General features: G+C 40.5%; 1 protein-coding gene across 1 annotated transcript in view; it reads left to right on the top strand.

Annotated features, from left to right (window-relative positions):
* The window catches only part of LOC142197794 (elongin-A-like), a 45,465-nt gene extending 24,291 nt beyond the window's left edge, over window positions 1–21,174 (top strand). Inside the window, exons 2-11 of the mRNA XM_075268383.1 lie at window positions 327–383; window positions 2,389–2,501; window positions 3,805–4,561; window positions 4,923–5,025; window positions 5,567–5,734; window positions 7,986–8,083; window positions 10,128–10,308; window positions 10,806–10,929; window positions 15,431–15,558; window positions 21,113–21,174. Of these exons, the coding sequence (XP_075124484.1) occupies window positions 327–383; window positions 2,389–2,501; window positions 3,805–4,561; window positions 4,923–5,025; window positions 5,567–5,734; window positions 7,986–8,083; window positions 10,128–10,308; window positions 10,806–10,929; window positions 15,431–15,558; window positions 21,113–21,174 (1,791 nt within the window). The remainder of the gene's footprint in view (window positions 1–326; window positions 384–2,388; window positions 2,502–3,804; window positions 4,562–4,922; window positions 5,026–5,566; window positions 5,735–7,985; window positions 8,084–10,127; window positions 10,309–10,805; window positions 10,930–15,430; window positions 15,559–21,112) is intronic.
* Window positions 21,175–24,642: the final 3,468 nt, after the last annotated feature.

Raw genomic sequence — 24,642 nt, 5'->3', positions numbered from 1 at the left:
AAAAGGCAGAAGTATAAGAATTCCCTATATATTTTCCATTCCTTTTGTAGCCTTTCTTGGCTTTGGCTCAAAAAACTGCAGTAAAAATTGCAACAAAAAAAGCTGTGTTTCTGCAACATGGGGCCTTATCCTTAAAAGGGGGTTTTAGGCTTGAAGGGGAAAGAAAAAAAAAGTATCCCTTGCTTGGATATGTTGAGAGTTAAGTTAGGTGGTGGTTGTTTATTATTATTTTTATTATTATTATTATTATTATTATTATTATTATTATTATTATTATTATTATTATTATTATTATTATTATTATTAATATTTTTTTTTTCATTTAGATTTCCAAAGCTTTGAAGAGTTTACAGGAACTTGACATTACATTGGATATACTTGTGGTAAGTTATCTAACAGAAATCCAATTGTTGTGTATAGCTTAAAGGGGTTGTCCGAGATAGCCTAAAATCCCTACACTAATCTAAACACCCTCTCTGCTCCTAAGTTTCTAAATAACATTGATTATCAAAAATGTATAGTTGGACATATTCTGACTATCCAGTGATGATCCATTTCTGGAAACGGATCATCACTACTACTACTACTACCTCCCCCCCCCCCCCCACACACACACACACACACACTTCCCATCCACTCCATTCATACTTGCCCATCCATGGCTTCTTCTGGAAAGACAGCTCCTCCTGCTGTCTGTGCGGTGTGCACTCTTTTAGACTGTGAGCGTCACTGCCGCTTTAATTCACCCCTACTGCTCTTCCACGCATACACAGTAGAAGTGTCTCATCTTGTCGTCGCTGCTGAGAAGGACTACGGGAGCAATACGTGAGGAGGAGGGGCAGTCTCATTGGAAGCATGGAAGGTAAGCATATACTATGGGTCAGGGGTTCGGCTGAGTAGGTAAGAAAGGGTGGGATAGTTAGAAAGACAGGGAGGGGAGTGAGGAAGGAGGGGAGAGAAGGGGAGAGGGTTAGTGAGGAAGTTAGAGAGCAGGAAGCAGCAGCATGTAAACAAAAATAGAGATACCAGCAGTCCGCAGAGACACCCAGAAATCACCCAAAACTCTGATATAGGTATATGGGTGCATTTATTAACCCATTAGTAGCACTAAGGGTGCATTCACACTGAGTAACGCTGGGCGTGTATCACAGCCGTACACGCCGGCATTACAGCAGACTGCCGAACACTTCCCATTCACTTCAATGGGAGCGCTCGTAACAGCGGCGTTTACGAGCGCTCCCATTGAAGTGAATGGGAAGTGTTCGGCAGCCCTGCTGTAACGCCGGCGTATACGGCTCTCATACACGCCCGGCGTTACGTAGTGTGCATGCACCCTAACAGACATTTTTTAATAAAGCATTTTTTACCCGGAAAACCCCTTTAGGCTGAGGCCCCACATAGCGGAACTATAGCTTCTTTGGTTGCAGATTTTGCTGCATTTTTTTTTTTGAGCCAAAGCCAAGAATGGCTACAGAGGGAATGGGAAATATATTGGAAGCTCCTACACTTCTCCCTTCTGCTCAATCCATTCCTGTCTTTGGCTCAAAAAATCGCAGCAAAATCTGCAACAAAAAAAGCTGTTTCTCTGCAACATGGGGCCTTAGCCTTAAAGGGATTCTTTGGGATCATTACCCCCCCCCCTCACAAAAAAACCCAAAAAGTCCTCTACTAGGGTTGAGCGATCAGGATCAGAAAAGATCGGATTCCGATCAGCGATCGAGTAAATGTCACGATCGCGATTGGAATTCCGATTCTGATCTTTTCCAGTGGTATCGAGGTCAGAGTTATCTCAAGATCGGCTCAACCCTAAAAATGACTTTTGCCATAGAGAAGCATTAATTAGGGTTGAGGATCGGGATCTGAAAAGATTGGATTCCGATCGCCAATCAAGCAAATTTCACTATTGGGATCGAGATCAGCTGGAAAATGATTGGAAATCGGATTTTAAAATGGATCTTGAAATCTCAAGATAGGCTCAACCCTACCCTCCACTGATACTGACCCGCATCCTCCCTTCTGTTCCTGCACTGGGCAGGCCTTCAATGCTAATTCTCTGTTTTAGATATGTAGTGGCTGCAGCAGTGACTCTATGCCAATGGGACCCTGGCAGTCAATTACTGCTCTCAGCTGTCGCAGACCAATTGATGTAACATCACTGCTGTAGCTACTCTGCTGTGCTTGGTTATGTCACTGTATACAAAGGAAGGGAGAATGCAGGTAAGAGTGAGTGCTGCGTTTCTGTAAAATGGGACCGCTGTCTGTTTATTTTTTTTTGTTTGTTATATAATAAAAGTAATTTGTATGTTATATCCCTTTTTTATTTTGTAATTTTGTTATTTTTGTGTACCTTTCACATTCATCTCTTCACTTTAAATGTTTATATTTAAGGAAACTGGAGTTGGTAAAACTGTGAACAGCTTCCGCAAGCACAATGATGTGGGTGATATTGCTAAATCTATTGTACTTCAATGGAAGAAATTAGTTCCTGAGGTGAAGGAACTGTAAGTGATGTTTCTGAAGACTTTTATTCTGTTTTTGAAAATTACAGGAGAGACTAAAAAAGAAAGATGCTTTTAAGTGGCAGAGGGGCCACTTGCTCAAACTGCAACCCAAAACTCACTAAATTATTGCAAAGTGCTAACCTGGCAATTTAACCTTAATACTATACAGATCCACAAATGCGGACAGTTACAGAGCCGCAAAATACAGTTGTATGAATGGGGCTTTACAGAGCCTTCAATAATGCAAACAACTTTGTACTGAAAGGTAATAGTTTTCATTTGTTATACTTTTGAGCAATTAATGTTCACTATTCGCACAGGATCTGTATAGTCACCGCGCAATGTTATTACAGCCTGGACTAATATCACGTCTGCTAAAAACAGATACTGTGTGATATAAATAATGAAGGGGCCCCCACACTATACTATATGCGCCTCACAGTGGACCCCCACACAGTACTATATGCGCCTCACAGTGGACCCCCACACAGTACTATATGCGTCCCACAGTGGGCACTCACACAGTATTATATACGCACATTTGCACATACAACTGAAAAAAGTGATCGCTCACTAATGTGGAATCCCCGTTAGTGAGCAATCCGGGCAACGGTGTGCATGCCAGGAGAGAGGTCTCTGAGTGCTCCCTCTGGCACGCGTGCCATAAGTTCACCAACACTGTCTTAAGCACAGCTGCTATAGTACCTAAGTTTCCCTTCCTCTATAGTTATGCCCTTGATAGATGGTATTTTATATAGCAGTAGCTGACATTTTTTAAGTGTTGTAACAATATTCAGGACAAGTGTAATATGTATACTAAATATGGTTGCTTGAATGGAGCCAAAGCCTCTTTACACAAAGCATGCAGCCTACAGACAATTTTTGGGTGCTATATGGCGTCTTCATACAGTGCTGCATGTACAAAAAATTATCTCCAAGATCTTCCCAGAATAGAACATGCCACAATTGCCTCTGTGTACAATCATAGGTATATTATAGATCAACAGAAGGCGGTACGTGTAATATGATTCCTCAAGACAGTTCATCAACATTAGCTCATTGCTTGTCTCAAACCTAGCACCCCAACAATCAGCTATGCAGAAGCAGAGATCGGGTTTGAGCTACAATACCAAGCAGAGCTGCTATATGATGCACACTGCAGAAATCTAGAAATCTTTGAGGAATTGATACAGGAAGAATATTGGAAAATTTATAAAACTCTTTATTACACAAACCATAATATTTCATTCTCATTATTGATCTGAAACCACTTTTAAACTGCACTGCTTTCTATATTTTCTAGTGACCATGTGCCAAATTCTAGGTACGAAAGAAAAGAAATTCTGGAAAATGAGACGCAAATTACAAAATCCAAATCTAAACAAAAAGATATTTTAGAAGACAAGAAAATGATTTCAAAATCTAAGCATGGAAATATAGTGGATTTGAAAGACAAGAAGCTGGAATCTAAACCTAAATATGGGCGAAATGGGATTTCGGAAAAAAATAATTTAAAATCAAAAGGGAAGAACTTAAATAATGAAGAATCTTCTGAAACTCATATGGGTAACAAAAAACACAATGAATCCAGGAAAACTGAAGACTCCAAGATTCATAACCAAAAAAATCTGTCCAAAGAAAAAATGCCCGACAAGCAGCGCAAGGAACACAAGTCTGAGAAACCTCATTCTACAAAGACCACAAATTCAGGGCACCAAGAGAAGAAAAACTGCCACTTGTTGAGCAGTGAAAAGAAATCAAAGCCCTCTTCAAAGGGTGAAGACAAGTCTTCTGAACCCAAAAGATGCAATAAAAAGGAAAAAGATGACCATCAACCAGAGAACATGTTGTCCAATGAGGAGTTTGAAGCTCCCACAATGTCATTTGAGTCCTATCTAAATTATGACCAAGTTTCAAACAAAAGGAAAAAGAAATCCTACCCAGTAAATGAACCTCCTAGAAAAATAGAAAAAATGTGCAAGCAATATTGTAATCTGGGACTATCCAAAGCTTGCAGTCAAAGTCCAGAAAAGAAAGCAGTGGAAGTGGATCACATAGAGGTAGGCCTTAACCTCTTGGTGACATCCACTCTACATGTGGGCTCGATCACTCAGAAACTTGCCTGCTCATTGCTCCTTGGTTTCCACTATAAAAGGTTGAATGCAATAAATTTGAATGTTGGGACACCATTTATTATTATCACGAAATTATGCACTAAGATATTAATGGGTATGTTGAAAAATGTGGGCATCTGAGGGCTGCCGGTGGTTGTGTGTTCTTTATATACCGTGTACTAGTGGTGCAAAATGGCTTGTCTTATTCAGCGCATAAATACAATAAATGATGTTCCTTATTTGCAATATTTATACCAATAGACAAAGCTGTACAATTGATGTGTCATTTTTTTTGGGTGCCTTTCAGGTCAAGAGAAACTGTCTTGAAGATCTTCTCAATGTCCCACTTCCTAAAATTTTGGCTGATTACTCTATTTTCTCTTCTCCTCCTTATGCTAGTGAAAGCAAAGGTAAGCATAGTGATAAGTATTATTGACTGCAATCTCAGGTCTCTAAGTGGCATAGATCTGATACATGAAAAGTCTGTAGCCTCTTCAGAAATTTGCCATGCCCTGAGCCTGTCCTTAAGACTGGTATACAATATGCCATAAAAATACATTTTCCCTATTGTTGCAACTTGTGGCAAATTTCTCAAACTTTTCATAAACTCCAGCAAATCTGACTTTAAAAATTCCAATTGTGATAAATCGTCACTTGGTATAGCTTCACATCTGTGTTTCTGTCTCTGTAGGAGACTCTCTCTCCGCTAGTTTCAGTATAACAGCATAAGCCCAATGGACACCCGGCAGCCTCCATTACAGTCTATTCGGTCTGCAGGGAACGGCTGTTTTAGCAGATAGTAGTTCAGGTGTGACTCTAGCCTTTTGTATATAGATTATTGTTGAAAGGTGAAAGTGTGCAGCAGTTTAGACTATAAAAACTGTCACCGGTGACTTTGTATAAAAGAATTTCCAAAAACAGTTTATGCTTTTTTTTTTTTTTTTAATACAGAGAGCATTCCAGAAATTTTACCCAATATGAGTCCTGAATCAAGTGGATTTACTGGACGGCGCCTTAACTCAAAGATGTTGGTGTATTCTGGTTCCAAAGTAATATATCTTCCAAAAATGTTATCACTCTATGATCAATGCATAAGAGTCCTTCAAAATAACATTGATTGTAAGTATCCTGAATGGCATTTTTTTTTTGTGTGTGTGTGTGTGTGTATATATATATATATATATATATATATATATATATATATATATATATATATATATATATATATATATATATATGTGTGTGTGTATTATTTTTTTTTTCTGTTTACTTGTATACTCATTTTGGTAATTCATTTATAAAATCTAAGCATTCGGGGGGGGGGGGGGGGAGCTTTCTGAACAGCGTGGGGCCCATGGTATCCTTAATCCGTACCAGAGCAGGTCCTGCATACATGACACTTTGCACATGGACAGGAGAGGCTACTGCTCTACCTTCTCTCTTCTCAAGTCCTTAGACCCTTTCCATTGTGGCAATATAAGACTACCCTTAGAACCTAGTCCTCTTTTCCAACTGCTGGTGGGAAGATTCTAGGCATGTCTTGGCTGTGGATACCCAAGTCTCTGCACTTTTCAGCATTGGAAATGTTCAATATGTATATGCAAAGCAAAAACAATATATAGTACTACACAAAAATACGTTATGGGAACGGTTAACACTTTACTTATAGAGCCCTTCCCCCAGGCTGCTAATTGACCCTCATTAACAGCCCATTGGTCTGCAGATCCAAATGAGGCTCCCAACCTTCCAAGTTCTCTCCACCTGTATTTTCCTAGGTTGACTTGAACACTTTTTATAACACTAGTGGCAAAAATATGTCATTGCAAAAGTTTCACTATTAGAATATATTTTCAAATATGTATATAGTGTAACTTAAAAAAAAACAAACTAAAACCTAGTTTAATTTGAGGATTTCTCTTGCCAAACGTCAATATTGTATGCTGACCATAATGAAGGGAAAACGCTACTATTGAAAGTAGTGGCTCAGCTTGTAGAGTGTTTGCCTTACATGGTTATAGATGTGATCCTGATTTCAAAGCCAAGATCACATCTAATGAAAAATACATAAATAAATGTTTAAATAAATGGGGGAAGGTGGATGAGCTGAGGTCACAGTACAGAGGATAGTCAGCAGCTGGGTGAAAGTAAAACTGGGAGACTCCTGGGAAAGCCGGGTGAGATGACACGTCTGCCATTAACTCGTAGAGCTAAAGGTGCTCCAAAACAAACTAACGCTAGGTTCACACAAGCGTTCGGCAATCCGTTATGCCTGCAGAAGACGGAAACCTGTCAGAACGGGTCTGGCCATGAGCGGCGGTGAGCGTTTTATGCTCTCCGCTGTGAAACCGGTTTTTTAAAATCTGACAGAGTACTGCATGTCCAACTCTGTGTCTGATTTTAAAAAAATGGTTTCGCGGCGGAGAGCATAAAACGCTCACCGCCGGACAACTTTCAAACCCATTCGGTATGAAAGAGTCCTGCAGGTTTCCGTCTCTTGCTTCTGTTTTGTGCAGGAAGCGGAAACCTGCAGAACGGAGACCGGGCGCAGATGTGAACGAGCCCTAAACCTCCCTGATCTAACTCTAGCTACTGACTGAGATAAATGGGAAACTCGCTTAACTCTTCCCATCTTCTAGGAAACCCAGAGCATAAGCCATGCCTGCTTATCCAATATCTGGCAGATTAACTCCAGAACACCCAACATATGTCCCTTTTGGAGAAGAAAAAAAACTTTTAAATCTTGTGCAAATTTGGTGCACTGGGTTTCCTTCAGCCCTGGAAACTCTGCTCTTACCACTCAGGTAGGATGGGTGATGACATAACAGTGAGAGGTACTTTGTGGTAAGAACACTGCTGCAGGGAGTTGAAGGCCTGTCCCCACTGCACCAGCTACCTAATTAGCATAAAACTTCAAAATAGTTTTTGTCCAGATCTATAAAAGTGACAAAAATAACAAGGGCATGTTGTGTATATAACTTGTATCCACTCTGTAACATGATGGTGACAGTTGAATATGATTGGGGGAGGTAGAGAAAAAAAGTTAAAAAAAATAAATTCAGTTCAACAAGGTAAGCTATAGATTTGATCAATTGATCTCATGTACAAGAAAAAGAGAACCCTGTTTCCTTTGGGTGGTTTGTACAAGTGAATACTCATCGGTCTTTATTCATAAATAATATCTGTATATGGTAAGCCTGGAGGCCATTGCCAGGTCTTGGTTCTCATAATCACATTGCAGGGGGATGGAAGCAAGAGAGTTTCCTTTTTAATCATTGTCTATGGCAATGAGAGCTGGTACCTGAAGAATAATACAGTGAGCACCTGGCATTGAGTATTAACTACTTGTTCATTTTTTATACTTCCATTGCAGCCATTCAAGAAGTTGGAGGTGTACCATTTGAAATCTTGAAACCAGTGTTGGAACGCTGTACTCCTGAGCAACTGAATCGAATTGAAGAATGTAATCCAGTGTGTATATTTTTAGCAAATTTACTTAAGGCCAGATATAATATACGGTGAAAACTATTGCCATACCTGTTAATAATTGAATCCAAGTGTTTTGTTCAGTCCCATTGCCACAAGTATATAAAATCCAGCCCTAGCCATGCAGTTTGTCATGACGAACATTCGCTAAAGAATGTTTGTTTCTAAGAAGCTCACTGAATTCTAGTGTGATGCTGTAATAGGATGCCTAAACAGTATAGGCTCCACAAATGACACATCACAGCAGTGACATGCTGTTTGTGAAGAAGACATTAGTGATGTATGTGACTGGCTGCAGCTGTCACCTGGCACAAACAAGACGTCACTACTCATATCAGTCTGGGGTCTGAAAATGGAGCACCAGACCTGCCACCACAGGGATAGTTTGGGAAAAGCACTTTTTTTCTGTTCCACCATTTCTGTGCCCCATTACACAAAGCAAGGTCCATAAAGGTATGGATGGTTGAGTTTATTATTGAAAAATTTGATCGACTCGCACAGAATCTTCATCTGAACCCAGAGGCATATCTAGGGGTTGAGCACAGGGGAGGCGAACATGTCCAAATGGGCCCCCAACTTAGGAATACCGATGTTATCACTATATGGTGACTGTATAGTGGTAGATATTGAATCTACACAGGTTCTGCAGACGATTTAGGTGAATACAGTGCAGTAACATTTACTGACTTAAAGGTGACGTCTCTGACTAACCATTCCCATTTCCATTTCATTTCTCTTCCGTCTGGACCGCCATGACCACTTCTTTCAATCTCTGTAAAGTTTGCAACACAGACATCTTTAGCTCCTCACTTTTCAAGGCATCTGTCCTCATCTGCGCACTCATCCTGCAGCTACCCCCAATTCTAAAATATATAACACCCCATAATGAGTAATACCCCCAAGTGCATCTTTAAATTAATAACTTCCCTGTGTACTCCCTTTAATTAATGCCCCTTATTTTTAATGTCTTATGCATTTCTTTATTAGAAAGTAAAAAAAAAATGGGGTTCCAAGACCCCAGAATTGGCTGTTTGAATGAACCATGGTACCTGTGTAAAAGCCGTGACCGCGCTGTTTACATACTTTCATACATCTCAGTGGCTATGTAATGTAACTACAGCCTTGTATTATACACCTCTATGTGACAAGACTATAATGACATCACACGGTCACTATAAACAGACAGCATGAGATATAAACAGGCACCATGGCTTCCTCATACAGCTGATCAGCAGGGATTCACTGATCTTATTGATATATTCTTAGGAGACATCATCAACAAAAATAAGATGGAAAACTCATTAAGGCTTGGCATCACATGGCATAAATACCGTGGTGCGGCCACTGTGTAAACACTGCGGGAAAAAAATGCAGTGTTCTACAGTTACTGCAAAGTGGATGGAAGTCTACAGAATTCCATCCACACATTGTGGAAAAATACGCACAGTGGACATGCTACAATTTCCAAAACATGGCAATTACACCTACGGAAACGCTGGCGGTTTCCCTATAGTTATAATGGAAGCAGAAAATCCACAGAGGCAAGACCAGTTTATTTAAAAAAAAAAAAAAAAAAAAACTGCAAAATTTATAAACCCTTACATCAGGCAGAGGATAAACAAAATAAAATGCAGCCTTAACTTCAGGCAAAAAGGCAAAACAAAACCTGCTCGTCTGAGCGCTAATGAAACAGAAAATACTAACTGTACGTGTGGCTTACTACTAGCCTCACAAATCAACCAAAAACAACACTGTATTGTACACATTGAACCACACATATGTCAGGAATCTGGGGGAGGTATACCTTGACTCCAGCACTCTGCCTGTAACCTTCCCACAAAATACTCTATCTATCTATCTATCTTTTATAATATAATGTCTGTATACTTGCTCAATTTGTGTATCCTGACTTTTGCTTTATAGTTGCCGTTTTGCTATGATTTTGTTTCATCTCTCAATACTAGTGTGCTACGTTTTTCTATATATAAAAACTATAACAGAATTTTAAATCTTTTATTGTATTACCAAGGCTTTTATGGAAGACTCTGGGAACTTGTGGAAAAAGCATTGTGGAAGAGATTTTAAAGGTCATCGGCTCTTACAATACGAGTCTTGGCGGGAAATGTACCTGAGGCTTTTTAATGAAAGAGAAGAAAAGTTACGGAAGATAACACAAAATATCAGTTCTGCACATTCTGGGAAACCAAAAGGTTTGCATCAGGCTGTTTTGGAACATTTTGTATGTCTTAAAGTAGTTTCCCAAAATTGCCTTCAAAAGTAACAAGTGCTTCAAATCAGAAATACATTAGACAGCAGCACCGTGTTAGAAGCTATTGGAATCTAGTTATGTTATTAACAACAACATAATAATAGTTATAGTTTCATAAGAACATATTTTGAATAGCTGAGCTCCTACATACACAAGTATAATAACTGTCTGCTAGTTCAGTAGCGTAAGAGGTGTCCTTTCAGTAAACAAAGTGTATACATTACAATGCTTGCCTATTAAATAGTGAACTGTATGTAACTATAAAGGAAGAAACACATTGTAAATGTCAGTTGGGTTAGAAATTGTAAAATATTTGTAATATTGGCCTATAATTTTACTGCTTTAGGATACATTCCTATTGACACAGTAGTCAGGCACTTAAATTCCCATCACAATGCAGGTTTGATAGATAAAACATGAACTGTACAACGTTTGCAGGTCGGCAAGTAAAACTGGCATACATCCATGGTGCGGCCAAACCTCCGCGAAACATTCGCCGCCAGCAAGAGATTCATGGCACCGCAGGACCTATTTCACAAGCTCATCCACTTGATAAATACAAGTAAGTCTGTAACTATGAGCAATTAAAATAACACTTCTATGGCTTTAAGGGAGTATTCAGTTTGGACTGGAATGGTTTACTTCAAGGACATTGGGCAAATTTGCAACTAATGTTCTGTACACCATTTTTAATCATGGCGGCCTTGGCTGGCAGGAGAGATGCCTGAATCAAAAGGCTCTGGCCTCTAATGGTCCTCTTTCTGGTCCGGTTTTATGGTGAGTGGCAGTGTGCATATACTTTATTCTTTGTCTGGCCTCTAATTCTGGAGCACAGGAGTGACACAGAAATATTAATCTCCTGTAAAACACAACAGTTTTCTGGAATGAGCTATAGTAAATTTGCCTGGCTGAGGCTATCGTGTTATACTCTTCGCAGTTTTGTAAAAAGTGGGTGCAGCAGTAACAATATGACGCCTCGTTGGAAACAAGGGCTTAGACTGCTTAGGAAATTCTACCATTGTGTCTATAAATTTACAGTTGCCAGCTAATAACAATATATGTATTGCCTGTACAGATCAAATGACTTTTATGAAAATGATGTAATTCTCCCTGTATTTCAATGGTCGCTTGCCCAAACCAACCACTATAATTGATTTAACTATACAATTAGCAATGAGTGTGCGCTCCTGCATACCACCTCTTTATCCTGCTTAAATATCCACTGCTCAGTATCACTTCTACAGTATCACTGGCTGGACACTGCAAAATGCCATTTCTTTTATACTACATATAGGGGCATTAGAGCGTGTCTCGTGTCTTATTCTGCATAAATGAACAGTATGACTGACTGACTGACTACTTTTTTCCTGTACAATAAGGCCCTGGCCACTTCTCTAATCCTGCATATATGGATAAAGTACAGTACCACTCCTGCGTGTATATATGAACTGCACACAACCTCTTCATATCCAGTATATATGGGCACTGTACTATGTCTTTATCTTTTGTATATGGACACCACACAGTACCATTTCTCCTAGAGTAATTTTACATTCCCATCAAAGGATCAGAGCAATGGACATAAAACACCTGATGAGAACAGTCTTTCCATTATCATTGATTTCAATGTTGAAGGAACAAACAAAGACCATTTTGTGGGGTTTCTGTTGTGTTTGTTTTTTTTTTTTTTTTGTAATTGTCGGATGTTAGACTGGTGGGGACCCTCAATGTTCATATTTTTCAGAGTCTGTGGTAGAGTTAATCCACCCCTGCTGCATTTACTTACACAGTATGTATTTGTTTGACTGCGCTGTTACTGTCTTAAACCTTAATTGTTCTTTTCACCAATATTTTGCATCCTTTAGCCGAACCAGGGCTGGAAACTAAACAAAAATGTGTTATAATGGAAACGTGCACCTTTTCTGTGTTTCCAACCCTCTCCTACCTTCGGGTTACAATGACTATGCAACATGCTGACCAAATCAATAACAAGTGAATAAGGCCTTACAAGTGAAACGCTGTGTCATTTAGTTAGTGATACTAAAATATTGTCTGTAACTTCTACCTCTCCTGATGCTTCAGAGACTCCCGCTTTTCATTCCTGTAATGCAGAATTTCACTTTTTAAATAACCCAATATTTAATAATTTTTTTTTGTCCTCTTCAGTATGCCACGCTGATTTTCTCTTAGTTTGTAGTACAGATAGAACTGTGGCTGTTTTGTTACCTGACAGTAATAAACTACTTTGGCTGTGTAACTATAGAATGAAACGTGATCTTGGAAACCCTAGGAAATTCAGTAGCTGCCTGCTGCTGTCACTCAATCTGTCCTGCCTGGTGACGCACATGTAGATTTTAAGCTTTTGTTTTATATTATGTCCATTAATCTAGAATGCTAAACGAATCTGCAGGATATTTGTATTCTATAGCATTGGTTTAGTTATTTTTATATTATGATTTAAGGTTATTTCACCTGTTTTTGATATGGTGTAACTTTTCAAAGTATGTCAAAAAGAGCATATCAAATTTTATTTCTTTCTTTGGGTGGAGCAGTTAGCATGACAAGGGAAATACTACGGTAGGACAATGTTAATATTTTAAGGGTTTTTCCCCTCCAAGCAGCTGCCCACTGCACCTCCTAATCATTTTTATTTACATCCAGTATTCTTATTTATGTATGTGTATCTCTGTATACATATATACATATATATATATATATATATATATATATATATATATATATATATATATATATATATATATATATTTATTAGCATATGCATGTGTGACTGTTCAGAAAACCCTCTGACCACTCTCAAAATGCCTGTGATAGAATCTGGGAGCCTTATCTATCCAATTTCTAGCTCTTAAGGCAAACATAATTGAAGTTGTCAACGAATGTGATATGCATATCTATGGATAAACAAATGGCAGCGGAAACAAACTCGACTTAAACATTTTAAATGTGACACTGAGGTTTTACCCATTTTATAGTTAAATAAATGACTTTTTTTTTTTTTTTGGTGGTGGGGGTGGAAGTGCTTGCCAATTTGTTGTGTGTTTTTGTTTTTTTTCTCTAGACCCACATGGTGGTTATATTGCCATAAGTAATGTCCTAGATTCAACCGCAGGACATGTCTGGATGTAGTGACAGCACTATATGGAGTTATCATCCGGAGGTGTTTAAATATCCTTACGGCTTCATGCTGGATCATTTGAATAAAATTTATTTTATTCAAAAGGTGGAAAGTTTAGTTTTTGTTTTTTTTTAGGTGTTATGCCACTGACAGCACTGACATAACACTTGAGGGCAGTCAAGATAATACTACCATGGCAAATTGGGCCAGGTCCTTCCACTGCTCTAACCTACTGACCCAGAATTCCATGGGATCAGAGTTATCTGCTGGAGTGTAGGTTCACTGTAGGTACGATTATACCTGCTGTGCAGCCAGTGGGTGACAGTTGCATGTTGTGGCTCAGTATGGCACTGCAAGCTGAAAAATTTCTGGTTCATTATCTTCCCAATACTCTACTGGGCCTGGATGCTGTTGATGCTGCTGCTTTTACTCCTCCTTATGCTTGTGGCACTGACAGAGGAGATGGACTTTCAGTGGCTTGGGTACACATGCGATTGGCAGTTGCAGTGCTCTCCTTAAACGCTGCGGCATGCTCAGTATACAGCCTATCCTGATATTTAATGTTTCTTCTCTTTTTGGAAGCAGGGAACAATTCCCCAATTTTGTCTTTATAGAGAGAGTTTGAGTACTGACATCCAGGACTCTTCTCTCCACTTGATGTTAATAATACACTTGTCGCTGTGTAAGCAATGGAGCAGTCTGCCAAGGGTTTCCTGTAAGATATACAATAGAGAGATCACATTACTGATGCTGCAGTCATCCCTGCTGACAAATTTGGTGGCTTCTTCAAAGTGCTTGAGAATAATAACACCTTGTCCCTGTGGCCTGCTGCATGTAATAATTGTTTACCCCTTTCACATACACACTTAAGTATGTTTAAGGTTGAGTTGGAATATTGCACATACTGTAAGTTGGTGCAAAGGCAGACCGTTTTGTTGCTGTAAAACTAGTGGGGTGTTTTTTGTGACGTATTAATGACTGAAATACACAGAGATTTTTCTGGCCATAAGGAACACCATTTTTTAGCCAATATACAGTTCAAAACAGTGGCGAACCACCAAATTAAGGACATGCACCATACAGGACAATCTGGTGTTCATCCTAATTGCATCACAGCAACAATATTGGTGCCATTGTCAGTGCTGCCCAGATTGCCCTAAACTACCACTGGAGCACGAGATCCTTTATCAACTAATATGAAGGGGTTGGGACCCTATCTCTACACCCTGCGAGGTGTGCAGCCTACACTCTGCATTAATGTTTTATGTGTGTGACTTTTTGATCATTTTTTGTTGTTCTTTTAGCAAAGCGGTGTCCAAAATACATTAATTTGCATTGCTGTGTGTGTGTGTATATATATATGAAATTTCAGGCAGCACCTCCCAATGTGAACAGGTGCAAGCTACAGTTGTTGCAGATTTTGTTGTGGTGTTTTGAGCCAAAGCCAGAAGTGGATTGAGCAGACGTTAGAAATATAAGAACTTCCTATATATTTCCCATTCCTATTGTAGTCGTCATTGCCTTTGCTAACACGGTACAAAAACAAACATTTTCCTTATAGCAAAAAAAGCAAAATCTTAGCTGTACGTCAGCAGTGCAAGGTGTTAACTTCCACCTACCGCTGTCTACTGGTCGAGTCAAAAACGCGTCTTTTCTGTATTTTGTGGCTGTTTTGTTTGTCCAAGATGAATTGCTATTTGTTCGGGACAAGCCTGGCTTATTACAAGCAGTTTGCCCATCTCTACTAGAGATTTTGTTCAGTTTTAACATTGTATTATCTGATTTATAGTAGCCTATAATATGCTTTGCAAGACCAGATAGTAAACAAAATGGCTTATGTAGAAAACCTAAACACTTTTTTTTTTTTTCTCTTTTTAAAATATTGATACAGTAATTCTATTTTTTGTGGCTCTTTCTTATTTTGTAGGTTGCAAAAAACGGAAACAAAGGAAAGTAGCGTCTCCACTCAGCAGTCCAATGTCCATCAGAATGTGACTGTGCCTATAAATAATGGCCAGTTTGGCCAAAGTCAAGATCAAAAAAAAGTTATAAGAAGTAGGTATTTAGTTTTAAAGCTTTCGGTAACATTGTGTGTACACATTACAAACTGAATTACTTTTCATTTATCTCGTGTATGTCTGTGCACATACATGTGAGTGTAATTTTTTTTTTTTTTTTCTTTACACTTATTTTAGATTTGAAATATCAGATTACGGTTTGTATATTGTGGAATTACATGAACAGTTTTTCTTTATTATACACTTAGTGGTATAAATAGATTTTATTATAAAAGGTCTGTTAGTGCTATTAATGGTTTAATAAGTGCACCTAAAAACCTTTTTATTCATGTTTTGAGTGATTTCTGAGAACTTCTGGCATCTTCTGCATTTGTTTATAGGGGTGTCGCTTCTTATTCTTTTTCTTTTTTTTTTTTTCTTACAACTACCAGGATGCATTGCTCTTCACTCGGAGCTGAGTCACATTACCTCCCCCTCCCTCTCTCACTCAGTCACACGACTCACACCCCCTCCCTGTTTTCCCTATCTCAGCCCACCTCCCTACCCCATCATACTTGCCTGTCTTCCTGTCCAGATCTTCTGGGCACAGGAGATCACGTCCTTCTTTGGGGTTGGCTGCTCCACCTATTGCGTAGGTGTGGGAGATCAGCTGATGTCTAGAAGAGGAGGAGCCAGCCCCCCAGAAGGAAGTGGTGTTCTGTGGCCAGAAGATCTGGACAGGAAGACAGGTAAGTATGATGGGGTGGGGGGGTTCCCACAAACTGGGAAACGTAATGTTACCGGAAAATCAGAAAATGTGCCTATGGCGGTCACAGGACTGCCACAGTGATATGGGTAAATATACATTTCTGGCAAAGTGATTAGGTTAAAACTTAGGTGGGGGGAGGGTGTTTAGCTTAATTTAGAAATATGGTTTTATCCTGGAAAACCACTTTAATATTGATTTTGCAGTGTGCTTTCCCATAATGATATGCAATCAGATTACCATAGTATGTATGTTCAGACTGAACTGAAAATGTTGCAGATTTTCATGGCAGGTTAAGTAAAGTCCATCCTAGAAGAGAGCTGCCATTTTCACTTAATGCAACTCTCTTTATTATAAGTCATTCTGAATAAAGACTAACTATATGAAGTCCATTAGGGCATATGGGTAATGTAAAGGCAACTAATTTTAATTGAGAGGGATCAGGAGCTGGCTCCTATCGCCAACAGCCACAAATTATTATGGTACCAATCATGGCTGCTAACTACTTAGATGCTGTTGTTAATTGAAACCATGGCATCTAAGTTATTGCCATATCTGGGAGCTCCCATATTGGACTAGTTCACTGTCCTATCCCCCCTTTCTCATCCCAATATCAAAGCTTCCCAGGCTTGGCTTTGGGTGAAATTTCACACACACACCTAGATATTTCACAGGAAGGAATGATAGGCTACTTTAAAAGTGGGTCACTCACCCCAAATCGCCACCGTCACACTCCAAACACCCCTCCGGCCTCGGCTATAGAAGCTGGCATTCTGCCAGTGCTGCTGTGTCCACGCTCCTCCTATTGGTGCATGGCAGCTGTGGGCGGGCTATAGAGCCAGGGCTGCGGCACCATAGGTTGAGGCCTCCATGTGGGCGTGCCCATTCAGCAGTCACATAGAGAGCAACATGGCGGCCGCCCACAGGGTCCCGGAGCTGCAGCTATGGCAGGCTGCCACACACATCGCCGAGGAGGAGGAGGCTGCTGCACCCGACCCATCAGATACAGGTCAGTGCAGCGGGGGGAGGGGGGGTGACCGGCGGGGAGACGGTGTCCTGGGCGGGGGGGCCGGGGGTAGGGGGTGTCCCCAGGTCCCCAGCTTCAGTTTCCCCCCTACAGCGAACCCCATGTAGTAACACTCACCTTGCTCTCCTCCGCTCCTGTGTGCGCGCTGACTGCATAGACTTCACGGCCGGCTGCCTGTCTGTGCTGTATGACGAAAAACAAGCTTCAGCGTCTGCTTGCTATGACGCCACAGCTTGCTCTTCCACATATAGGACACACTGTGTGCTACATAACCTACACAGGAAATAGCACGTTTATGCAGGCAGCCAGCCAGAACACACGAGCAGAAGAGAGAGAGAGAGACACAAAGGTGAGTGCTATTCCACGGGGGTTGCTGTAGGGGAGGGGGGCAGAGATGGGGGGACATGAGACTGGGGGGCAGAGATGGGGGGACATGAGACTGGGGGGCAGAGATGGGGGGGACATGAGACTGGGGGGCAGAGATGGGGGGGACATGAGACTGGGGGGCAGAGATGGGGAGGGGGGAAACTGGGAGGGCCACTAAGGGACTTAATACTGTGTGCAGGGGCCACTGAGGGACATAATACTGTGTGCAGGGGCCGCTGAGGGACATAATACTGTGCAGGGGCTACTGAGGGACATAATACTGTGTTCAGGAGCCACTATGGGGGATAATACTGTGTGCAGGGGCCACTGAGGGACATAATAGTGTGTGTGTAGGGGCAGAGATGGGGGGACAAGATACTGGGGACACCGATAGGAGTACAAGAAATATAAGCGGTTCGGCACCACCGCCAACCCGCAGACGAAGTCGCGGGTAACTGCTAGTATAGAATATACTGCATCAACAGCCAAACTCCTGGGCTTGCTACACACACATGCAGCACTTTCACTGAAATACCAGATAGTCTTTCATCTATATCTATGTTCTCAGAACACATACATAGTTGAATAGAATGGTGAAGCAGGAATTGTGAAATGTCAATTTTAAGGTGGCAGTCAAGCATTATTGATTTAAGGAGATACAGTAGGTCATCCCATGCTGAAAATCTGTTTGAGGCCGGGACCACATGGGATGAAAATTCTGTGGGAAAAATCACAGCATTTTACAGTACGGGAAAGGTGGGTGGGATTCTAGCAAATTCCATGCCCACTTTGTGGTACAAACCACAGTGTCTTCCAAAACCGGCACAGTTTTGGAATGTAAATCGCAGCATGTCAATTATACCGATGGAAAGCCGTCAGTTTCCCCATAGGTATAATTGTAATAGAAAGTCTGCGGAGGAAAACTCTCCAAACTTTGTTTAAAACACTTTGGGAAGAACCGTGATACGTTGCCACTGCAGTTTTTCACACAGCGGGACGTCCCGTGGGGCCTTAGCCTGAAGGAGACTTTTTGCATGTGATGACAATGTGGCTCTGGTGTCTGCAAAATTGAGGAGCCAAAGAGGTCAGTGTAATACTTCATAATAACAAGTCATGGCTGGAGGAAGTTGTCATCTGGGTCCAAATGGAAGAGACAGGAATTGTGAACTATTGCAGTCAGAGATGTCACCTGTAAGTAGCTATACGTTTCCTGCATTGTATTCACTTAAATTGTCAGCAGAGCCCTGTGTACAGCTAATATATACCACTATATGGTCACTAAATAGGGGTGAGGTTAGTATACCTGAGAAAGGAGCCCTTTAAGATTTGTTTTCCCTCCATGTGCTGAACCCCTTGCTATGCCGCTTCCTTACACATCTTCTGTATGGTGATGCAAAGAATATTTTAATTTATTTAAAGATATTTAAAAAAAACAACAGACTACATAATGTTGGTAGTATTACTGTACTGATCCATATAATAAAGGTAACCTTTTTTATTATTATTATTATTATTATTATTATTATTATTATTATTATTATTATTATTATTATTATTGCACAATGGACACTGTTAAAACAAAAGAGTTGGTGCACCAAAGTTTAAGAATTTATTGCTGTCTTACCAGTACATCATATGGAATATTAAATGGTGTCAAAAGGAACCGTAACTTGTGCCTCAAAATAAAAAGCCATCATATGACTAGGTTATGTGAGCAGAAAAATATAACCTGAGAAGGAATTAAAAGAATATGCAATGTCATGGCAGATCTGGAGAGTGAGTGCACAACACATTGATACAATTACATAGTGTTCAGAAAAGGCATTATCATCTAGGTCTCTTTATAGAATAAAATCACACAGCATGCCACCTAGAGTCCAATGACACCACTTGTACATCTAAATTTACTCACTGCACCAAAGTATGATGTTAACAACCATTATATATATATATATATATATATATATATAATATATATATAATATTGTGATACACGTTTGGTGTAAGGACCCCTCTAAGCTAAACGGTGGCACAGCCCCCATTCTGCACCTTGCTCACCATATTGTGTTAAAATTTAAATCTGACATCCTTTATTCTCAAATTGTGCCATCTAAAAATACAAATCCTCAAGCAGAAAATAACCCCATATGGCTATGTCCGGGAGAAAAAAAATGCTTTTGATATTTCTAGATGGAGAAATAAAATGGCTGCATCTAGTAGAGCAAAATTGAATCAATGATTTCTACTTTTCTATGTAGGGTTAACTGTGTGTGTGTGTGTGTGTGTGTGTGTGTGTGTGTGTGTGTGTGTGTGTGTGTGTGTGTGTGTGTTTTGTTTTGTTTTTTTAAACATTTGTTTAGGAAATAATGTTTTAATTATAGTACAGATGAAAATACAGAGCTTTTCAGTTACATTTGTTATAAAAAAAAAATAAACAAAAAACTGAGCTTTTTATATATTAGTCTTTGGCAGGGGTGCTCACACCTTTTCAACATGTGAGCTACTTTATAACATGACCAAGTCCAAAGATCTACTACCCACTTCTTGTGAGTCGGCCTGGGGAGGCCCTGTGGGTGGGGCCAGGGCGGTCCTGTGGGCGTGGCCAGGCAGAGCGAGAGAGCAGGAGACAGCGGCGTTCTGTGGCCGCCCAGGGATCTCCGGTGTCTGCTTCTTCACAGCGCAGGCTGAGAGTTATCTCTGGACACTGGCAGGCTGGGGCTGCGGCAGCCCGGCCTGCCAGTGTCCGTAGATGACTCTCAGCCTGCACTGTGAACAAGCAGCACCCCGGCCCTCTCCAACCCTAAGAGCGGGGAGCGCGTCATCCCCCGAAGCTGCTGCTGCCCGGCCTGCAAGTGTCCGGAGTGCTTGTTCACAGCGCAGGCTGAGAGTCGACTCTCAGCCTGCACTGTGAACAAGCAGACACCGGGGATCCCTGGCTACATCCCGCGATCGACCCATACGTCCATTGCGATCGACGTATTGGGCACCCCTGGTCTATGGAGATGGGAAGGGGTGGAGGGGGCTGCAGGAAAAGTCATACAAATAACTGCAGCTGTTATACTCCATTCTTTGAGTCAGGTAGCATTTTTAGCACTTCTATAGAAGTCTGACCCGGACCCTGACCCAACCTGATGAGTGGAGAAGGAAACAGATTTCCTTAAGATATATTACAAAGTTTATTAGATTTAAATACACTATTAATTTATGAAAATTTACTTTAGAACTGGAGGTACTTTCTTGGAAAGAATTGCTCTAGTAAATTTGAAAGGCTGTTTGCAAATTGTCCAAGCCTGTGATTAAAGATACAGGATCAATATTCAACTTTTTTGTTGTTGTTATTGTTTTTATCATTTATTCTTTCTAATAACTTGGATGCTTTTGCCTATCTATGGTGGAAAAGTAACAGAACTAGAATAATCTGTCTGTAATCTTTCAATCTCATTCCTCTTGTAGAAATCGCACCAATGATGGCAAAATCCATGCGAGCTTTCAAGAACAGAGTAGGACCAAGATGAACTTTAATGCTTTAATTCCATTCATTTAAGTTTAAGAGGAAATGGTTTGTTTTTTTTTGCTTTTTTTTTTTTTCATGGCTGGCTCTTTAAACATTATACTTTGTGTATGTATTGTACATCTTGTATATTACATTCTAATAAAGTAAAATGTAAAGTTATTTAAATGCATATTTTTGAATTTAAGATTTGATACCTTAAATTTTGTGGCATTGAATATAAATAGGGTTTAGAGTTAATATTCACATCTGTTCTGGTAATCCATTTTGATGGATTGGCAAAAAAGGACCCAGTAAAAACAGATGGGCGAATACTAATTATATTCTGTTTCTATCTCCCATCAACTTCAGTGTATAAAAACAATTCCAGTGATTTCCAAGCTAGATATTTATTTTTTTTATGTTAAAAAAAACAAAACAAAAATATTTACAACATTAAAAAGGTATAAATAACTAATACATGAAAACTGAACCAGCTCCTGCTGATATGGATTTGTTTTTTGTTTGTTGATATTTAGACATCCCGAGATGTGCCAAATTTATTAAGAGCCGAATCTTGTGCTGATGTATCAGTTAGAGCTGGTTTGCTACATAAGAATTCTGCAGATACATTCACTCAACGCATTTTTTCAAGTAGGTTGAAAACTAGGCCCTAAAAGACCTTACCATTTAGAAGTGTCAGCATTGTGTTGTGTAGTCTGTCTCAGCAGTCATGTGGGGCGCAGGATTTTCAACTTTATCCTGAACAGACACCATCGGCAGAAAACTGTGGGGGGGTCTGACAGCCAAGAACTCCATAGATCATTTGGTCTGGGATAACCTGGGTGCTAGTACTGCTTACTTAGTTCTTACTGGCTGTGCAAAGTATAGTGCCGGGTCTAGGTACTAAAGCTCTGCCCCACGGTCCAGATCTAATATTGATGGTCTATCCTAAGGATAGGCATTCAATATTACAAAGATAGTAATAAGTAGCTGCTTTCCTTTTCCATATTTATTTATTTTCCTGACATGACTTTTGAATAAGACAGGTTCTGAGTCACACCAAAGAAATGAGGCTAGAGAAGTCCTGATGATGACACTATAAGGGAACAACATGCCAACTCATATCCAATGGCTGATTTCACCAAATAGATAAAATATGAAATGCTACAGTTATGGAAAAAATATATTAAATTACACACTATGAGGAGTTTAAAAAATAAATAAATAAATTGGGGCTGACAAAGTAGGCAGCACTCCAAAGTTCAGTGAAAAACACACAAAAAAATGGGTGACTTATCCAAAATATTTAGAGAAAGACAATCTACTATTTCCTGTTCATACAGTCAAAAATCAATTGTTAGTCTTCTTCTTATATCATAATTAGAGATGAGTGAGTAGTGAAATATTCGATATTCGTTTCGAGTAGAGCCTCAATATTCGACTACTCTATCGAATCCCATTATAGTCTATGGGAAAAAATGCTCGTTTCAGGGGAAACCACTATTCGACTAAAGGAGAGTCACCAAGTCCACGACTAGCAGGATGAGAGTGTTTAGGAGGAGCGCTGTGCGGTTAAAGCCCACGGACCCCATTATAGTCTATGGGGTCTGTGAGCTTTAACTGCACAGCACTTGAAGTTGCGCTGATATTCCATTCGGGGGTCCTCCTGCGAACTCCTTCTGGATGGGAGAGAAGCGCTAATGTGAACCGGCCCTCACTTATTCTGCAGAACCAGCATTGATTGGCCAAATGCTATACACTGTATACCATTCGGCAAATCAACGCTGGTTCTGCGGCAGGCTCATCCTCGATAGTCGGGAGAGCTGGCAGCTTGCGGTTACGAGGGAGATGACTTTTTCTCATAGGAAAACATTGATTGGCCAGTGTACAGCATTCGGCCAATCAACGCTGGTTCTGCTGGAGGATTGTCTGTGAGGAGGCTGAGTCTAAAATCGGACCACAATGGAGAGACTCTTGGCTTTCATGTAAGCTGAAAATGGCAGCCATTTTCAGCTCACTATACTACTTTTTATAGCGCCTCCCCCTACATTTCTATAGAAAAAAACAGGGAGCAGAAACTGCATGTATTAATAGTTTTGGGAGCGATCGGTGACCTCTTGGTCATCAGATCACTTTGCCATTTTAAAGTCAAGATCCTTGGCTTTAAAATGACACCAAAACTATCAAGATAACCAAATTTTTGAGAGAGTTATTGGCTTCAGTAGCAAGGACGTAGTAGCTACGTCCTCCGCTACTGAAGTGCCACCTTGGGAGCACATATAGCTACGTGCTTGGCATGAAAAGGATTAAATAGCCGTAAAAAATGTCCATGTCCAGCCTTGCACCAAGAGGCAGCAGGTTTCACGGATTCCCCATACATTTCAGTGTGTGGAAGGATCTTTGAAAATTTATAATTTGACATTCTGTGACAAAGGACTGTCAAAATAATGGTTGGGTGAATTGTAGAGATGAGCGAGTACTGTTCGGATCAGCCAATCCGAACAGCACGCACCATAGAAATGAATGGATGCACCTGGTACTTCCACTTTGACGGCGGCCGGCCGCTTAACCCCCCGCGTGCCGGCTACGTCCATTCATTTCTATGCGAGCGTGCTGTTCGGATTGGCTGATCCGAACAGTACTCTCTCATCTCTAGTGAATTGCTCTCTTTCATGAACATTGAAATTGATGCTCTCGTGTGACGTCTGTTAAAACAGACTACATTCACAGGTCTGTCACACGGGCTTGGAGTACAGGTCTCTGTTTATTTGTTCTACCACATTAAAGGAGTAACTGTAGACAAACCCTTCAATAGCAGGATGCCCGTCTTCATCCACCCTAACCTGTGCAAGGGGATTCTTCAACTTTCCTTACACAGCCAGAATTATGGGACTGATACTCATCTGTATCTGCTGCAGTCACTGTCTCTGCCTCTGGTACTTATGCACTTGTACCCTCTTTACTGGCAAGGACTTGGTCTTCTTGCGCTATCTCTTAGTGAGGCCTGAGGTAGGGGTACTTGGAGTACTAAGTGTGCAGTATGCATGCTATCTCTGTAGAATTCATGCAAACCAAGCTTGCACTTCTCCAATAGAGATGAGCTCTTCCAGCAGTCTCTCCTTGGGTCCGTATCGTCTGTTTGATTACCTAGGATTGTGATACATCTGACCTTGAGTGGATCAGGGGTGAACACTAGAAGGTGAAAGGGGTTGAGCTATCCTACATTTGAATAACTAATAATACATATAACTACCATACAGACATTTCCTTAATACAGACATTCAGTTACTGAGCAGTTTCAATTCCACCACTCTGCTTCACTCCTGGATGCCTGCTATAGCCTAGCCCTTAGGCCGTTGGCGACAGCACAGTCTGAAGATGGCCTAAGTTTTCAAAAGCATCTGGGGGTCCCTGCCTCTTATTTACAATGTCTCTTTCTTAGTGAGAAGCAATGTGCCTGAGAATCTCCTTTGTGACTTTACTGACTGTA

Source organism: Leptodactylus fuscus, chromosome 3 (genome assembly GCF_031893055.1).
Source record: "Leptodactylus fuscus isolate aLepFus1 chromosome 3, aLepFus1.hap2, whole genome shotgun sequence".
NCBI classification, from domain to species: domain Eukaryota; kingdom Metazoa; phylum Chordata; class Amphibia; order Anura; family Leptodactylidae; genus Leptodactylus; species Leptodactylus fuscus.
Note: the sequence above shows the minus strand (reverse complement) of the source record. Positions and strands in the feature narration are given on the sequence as shown.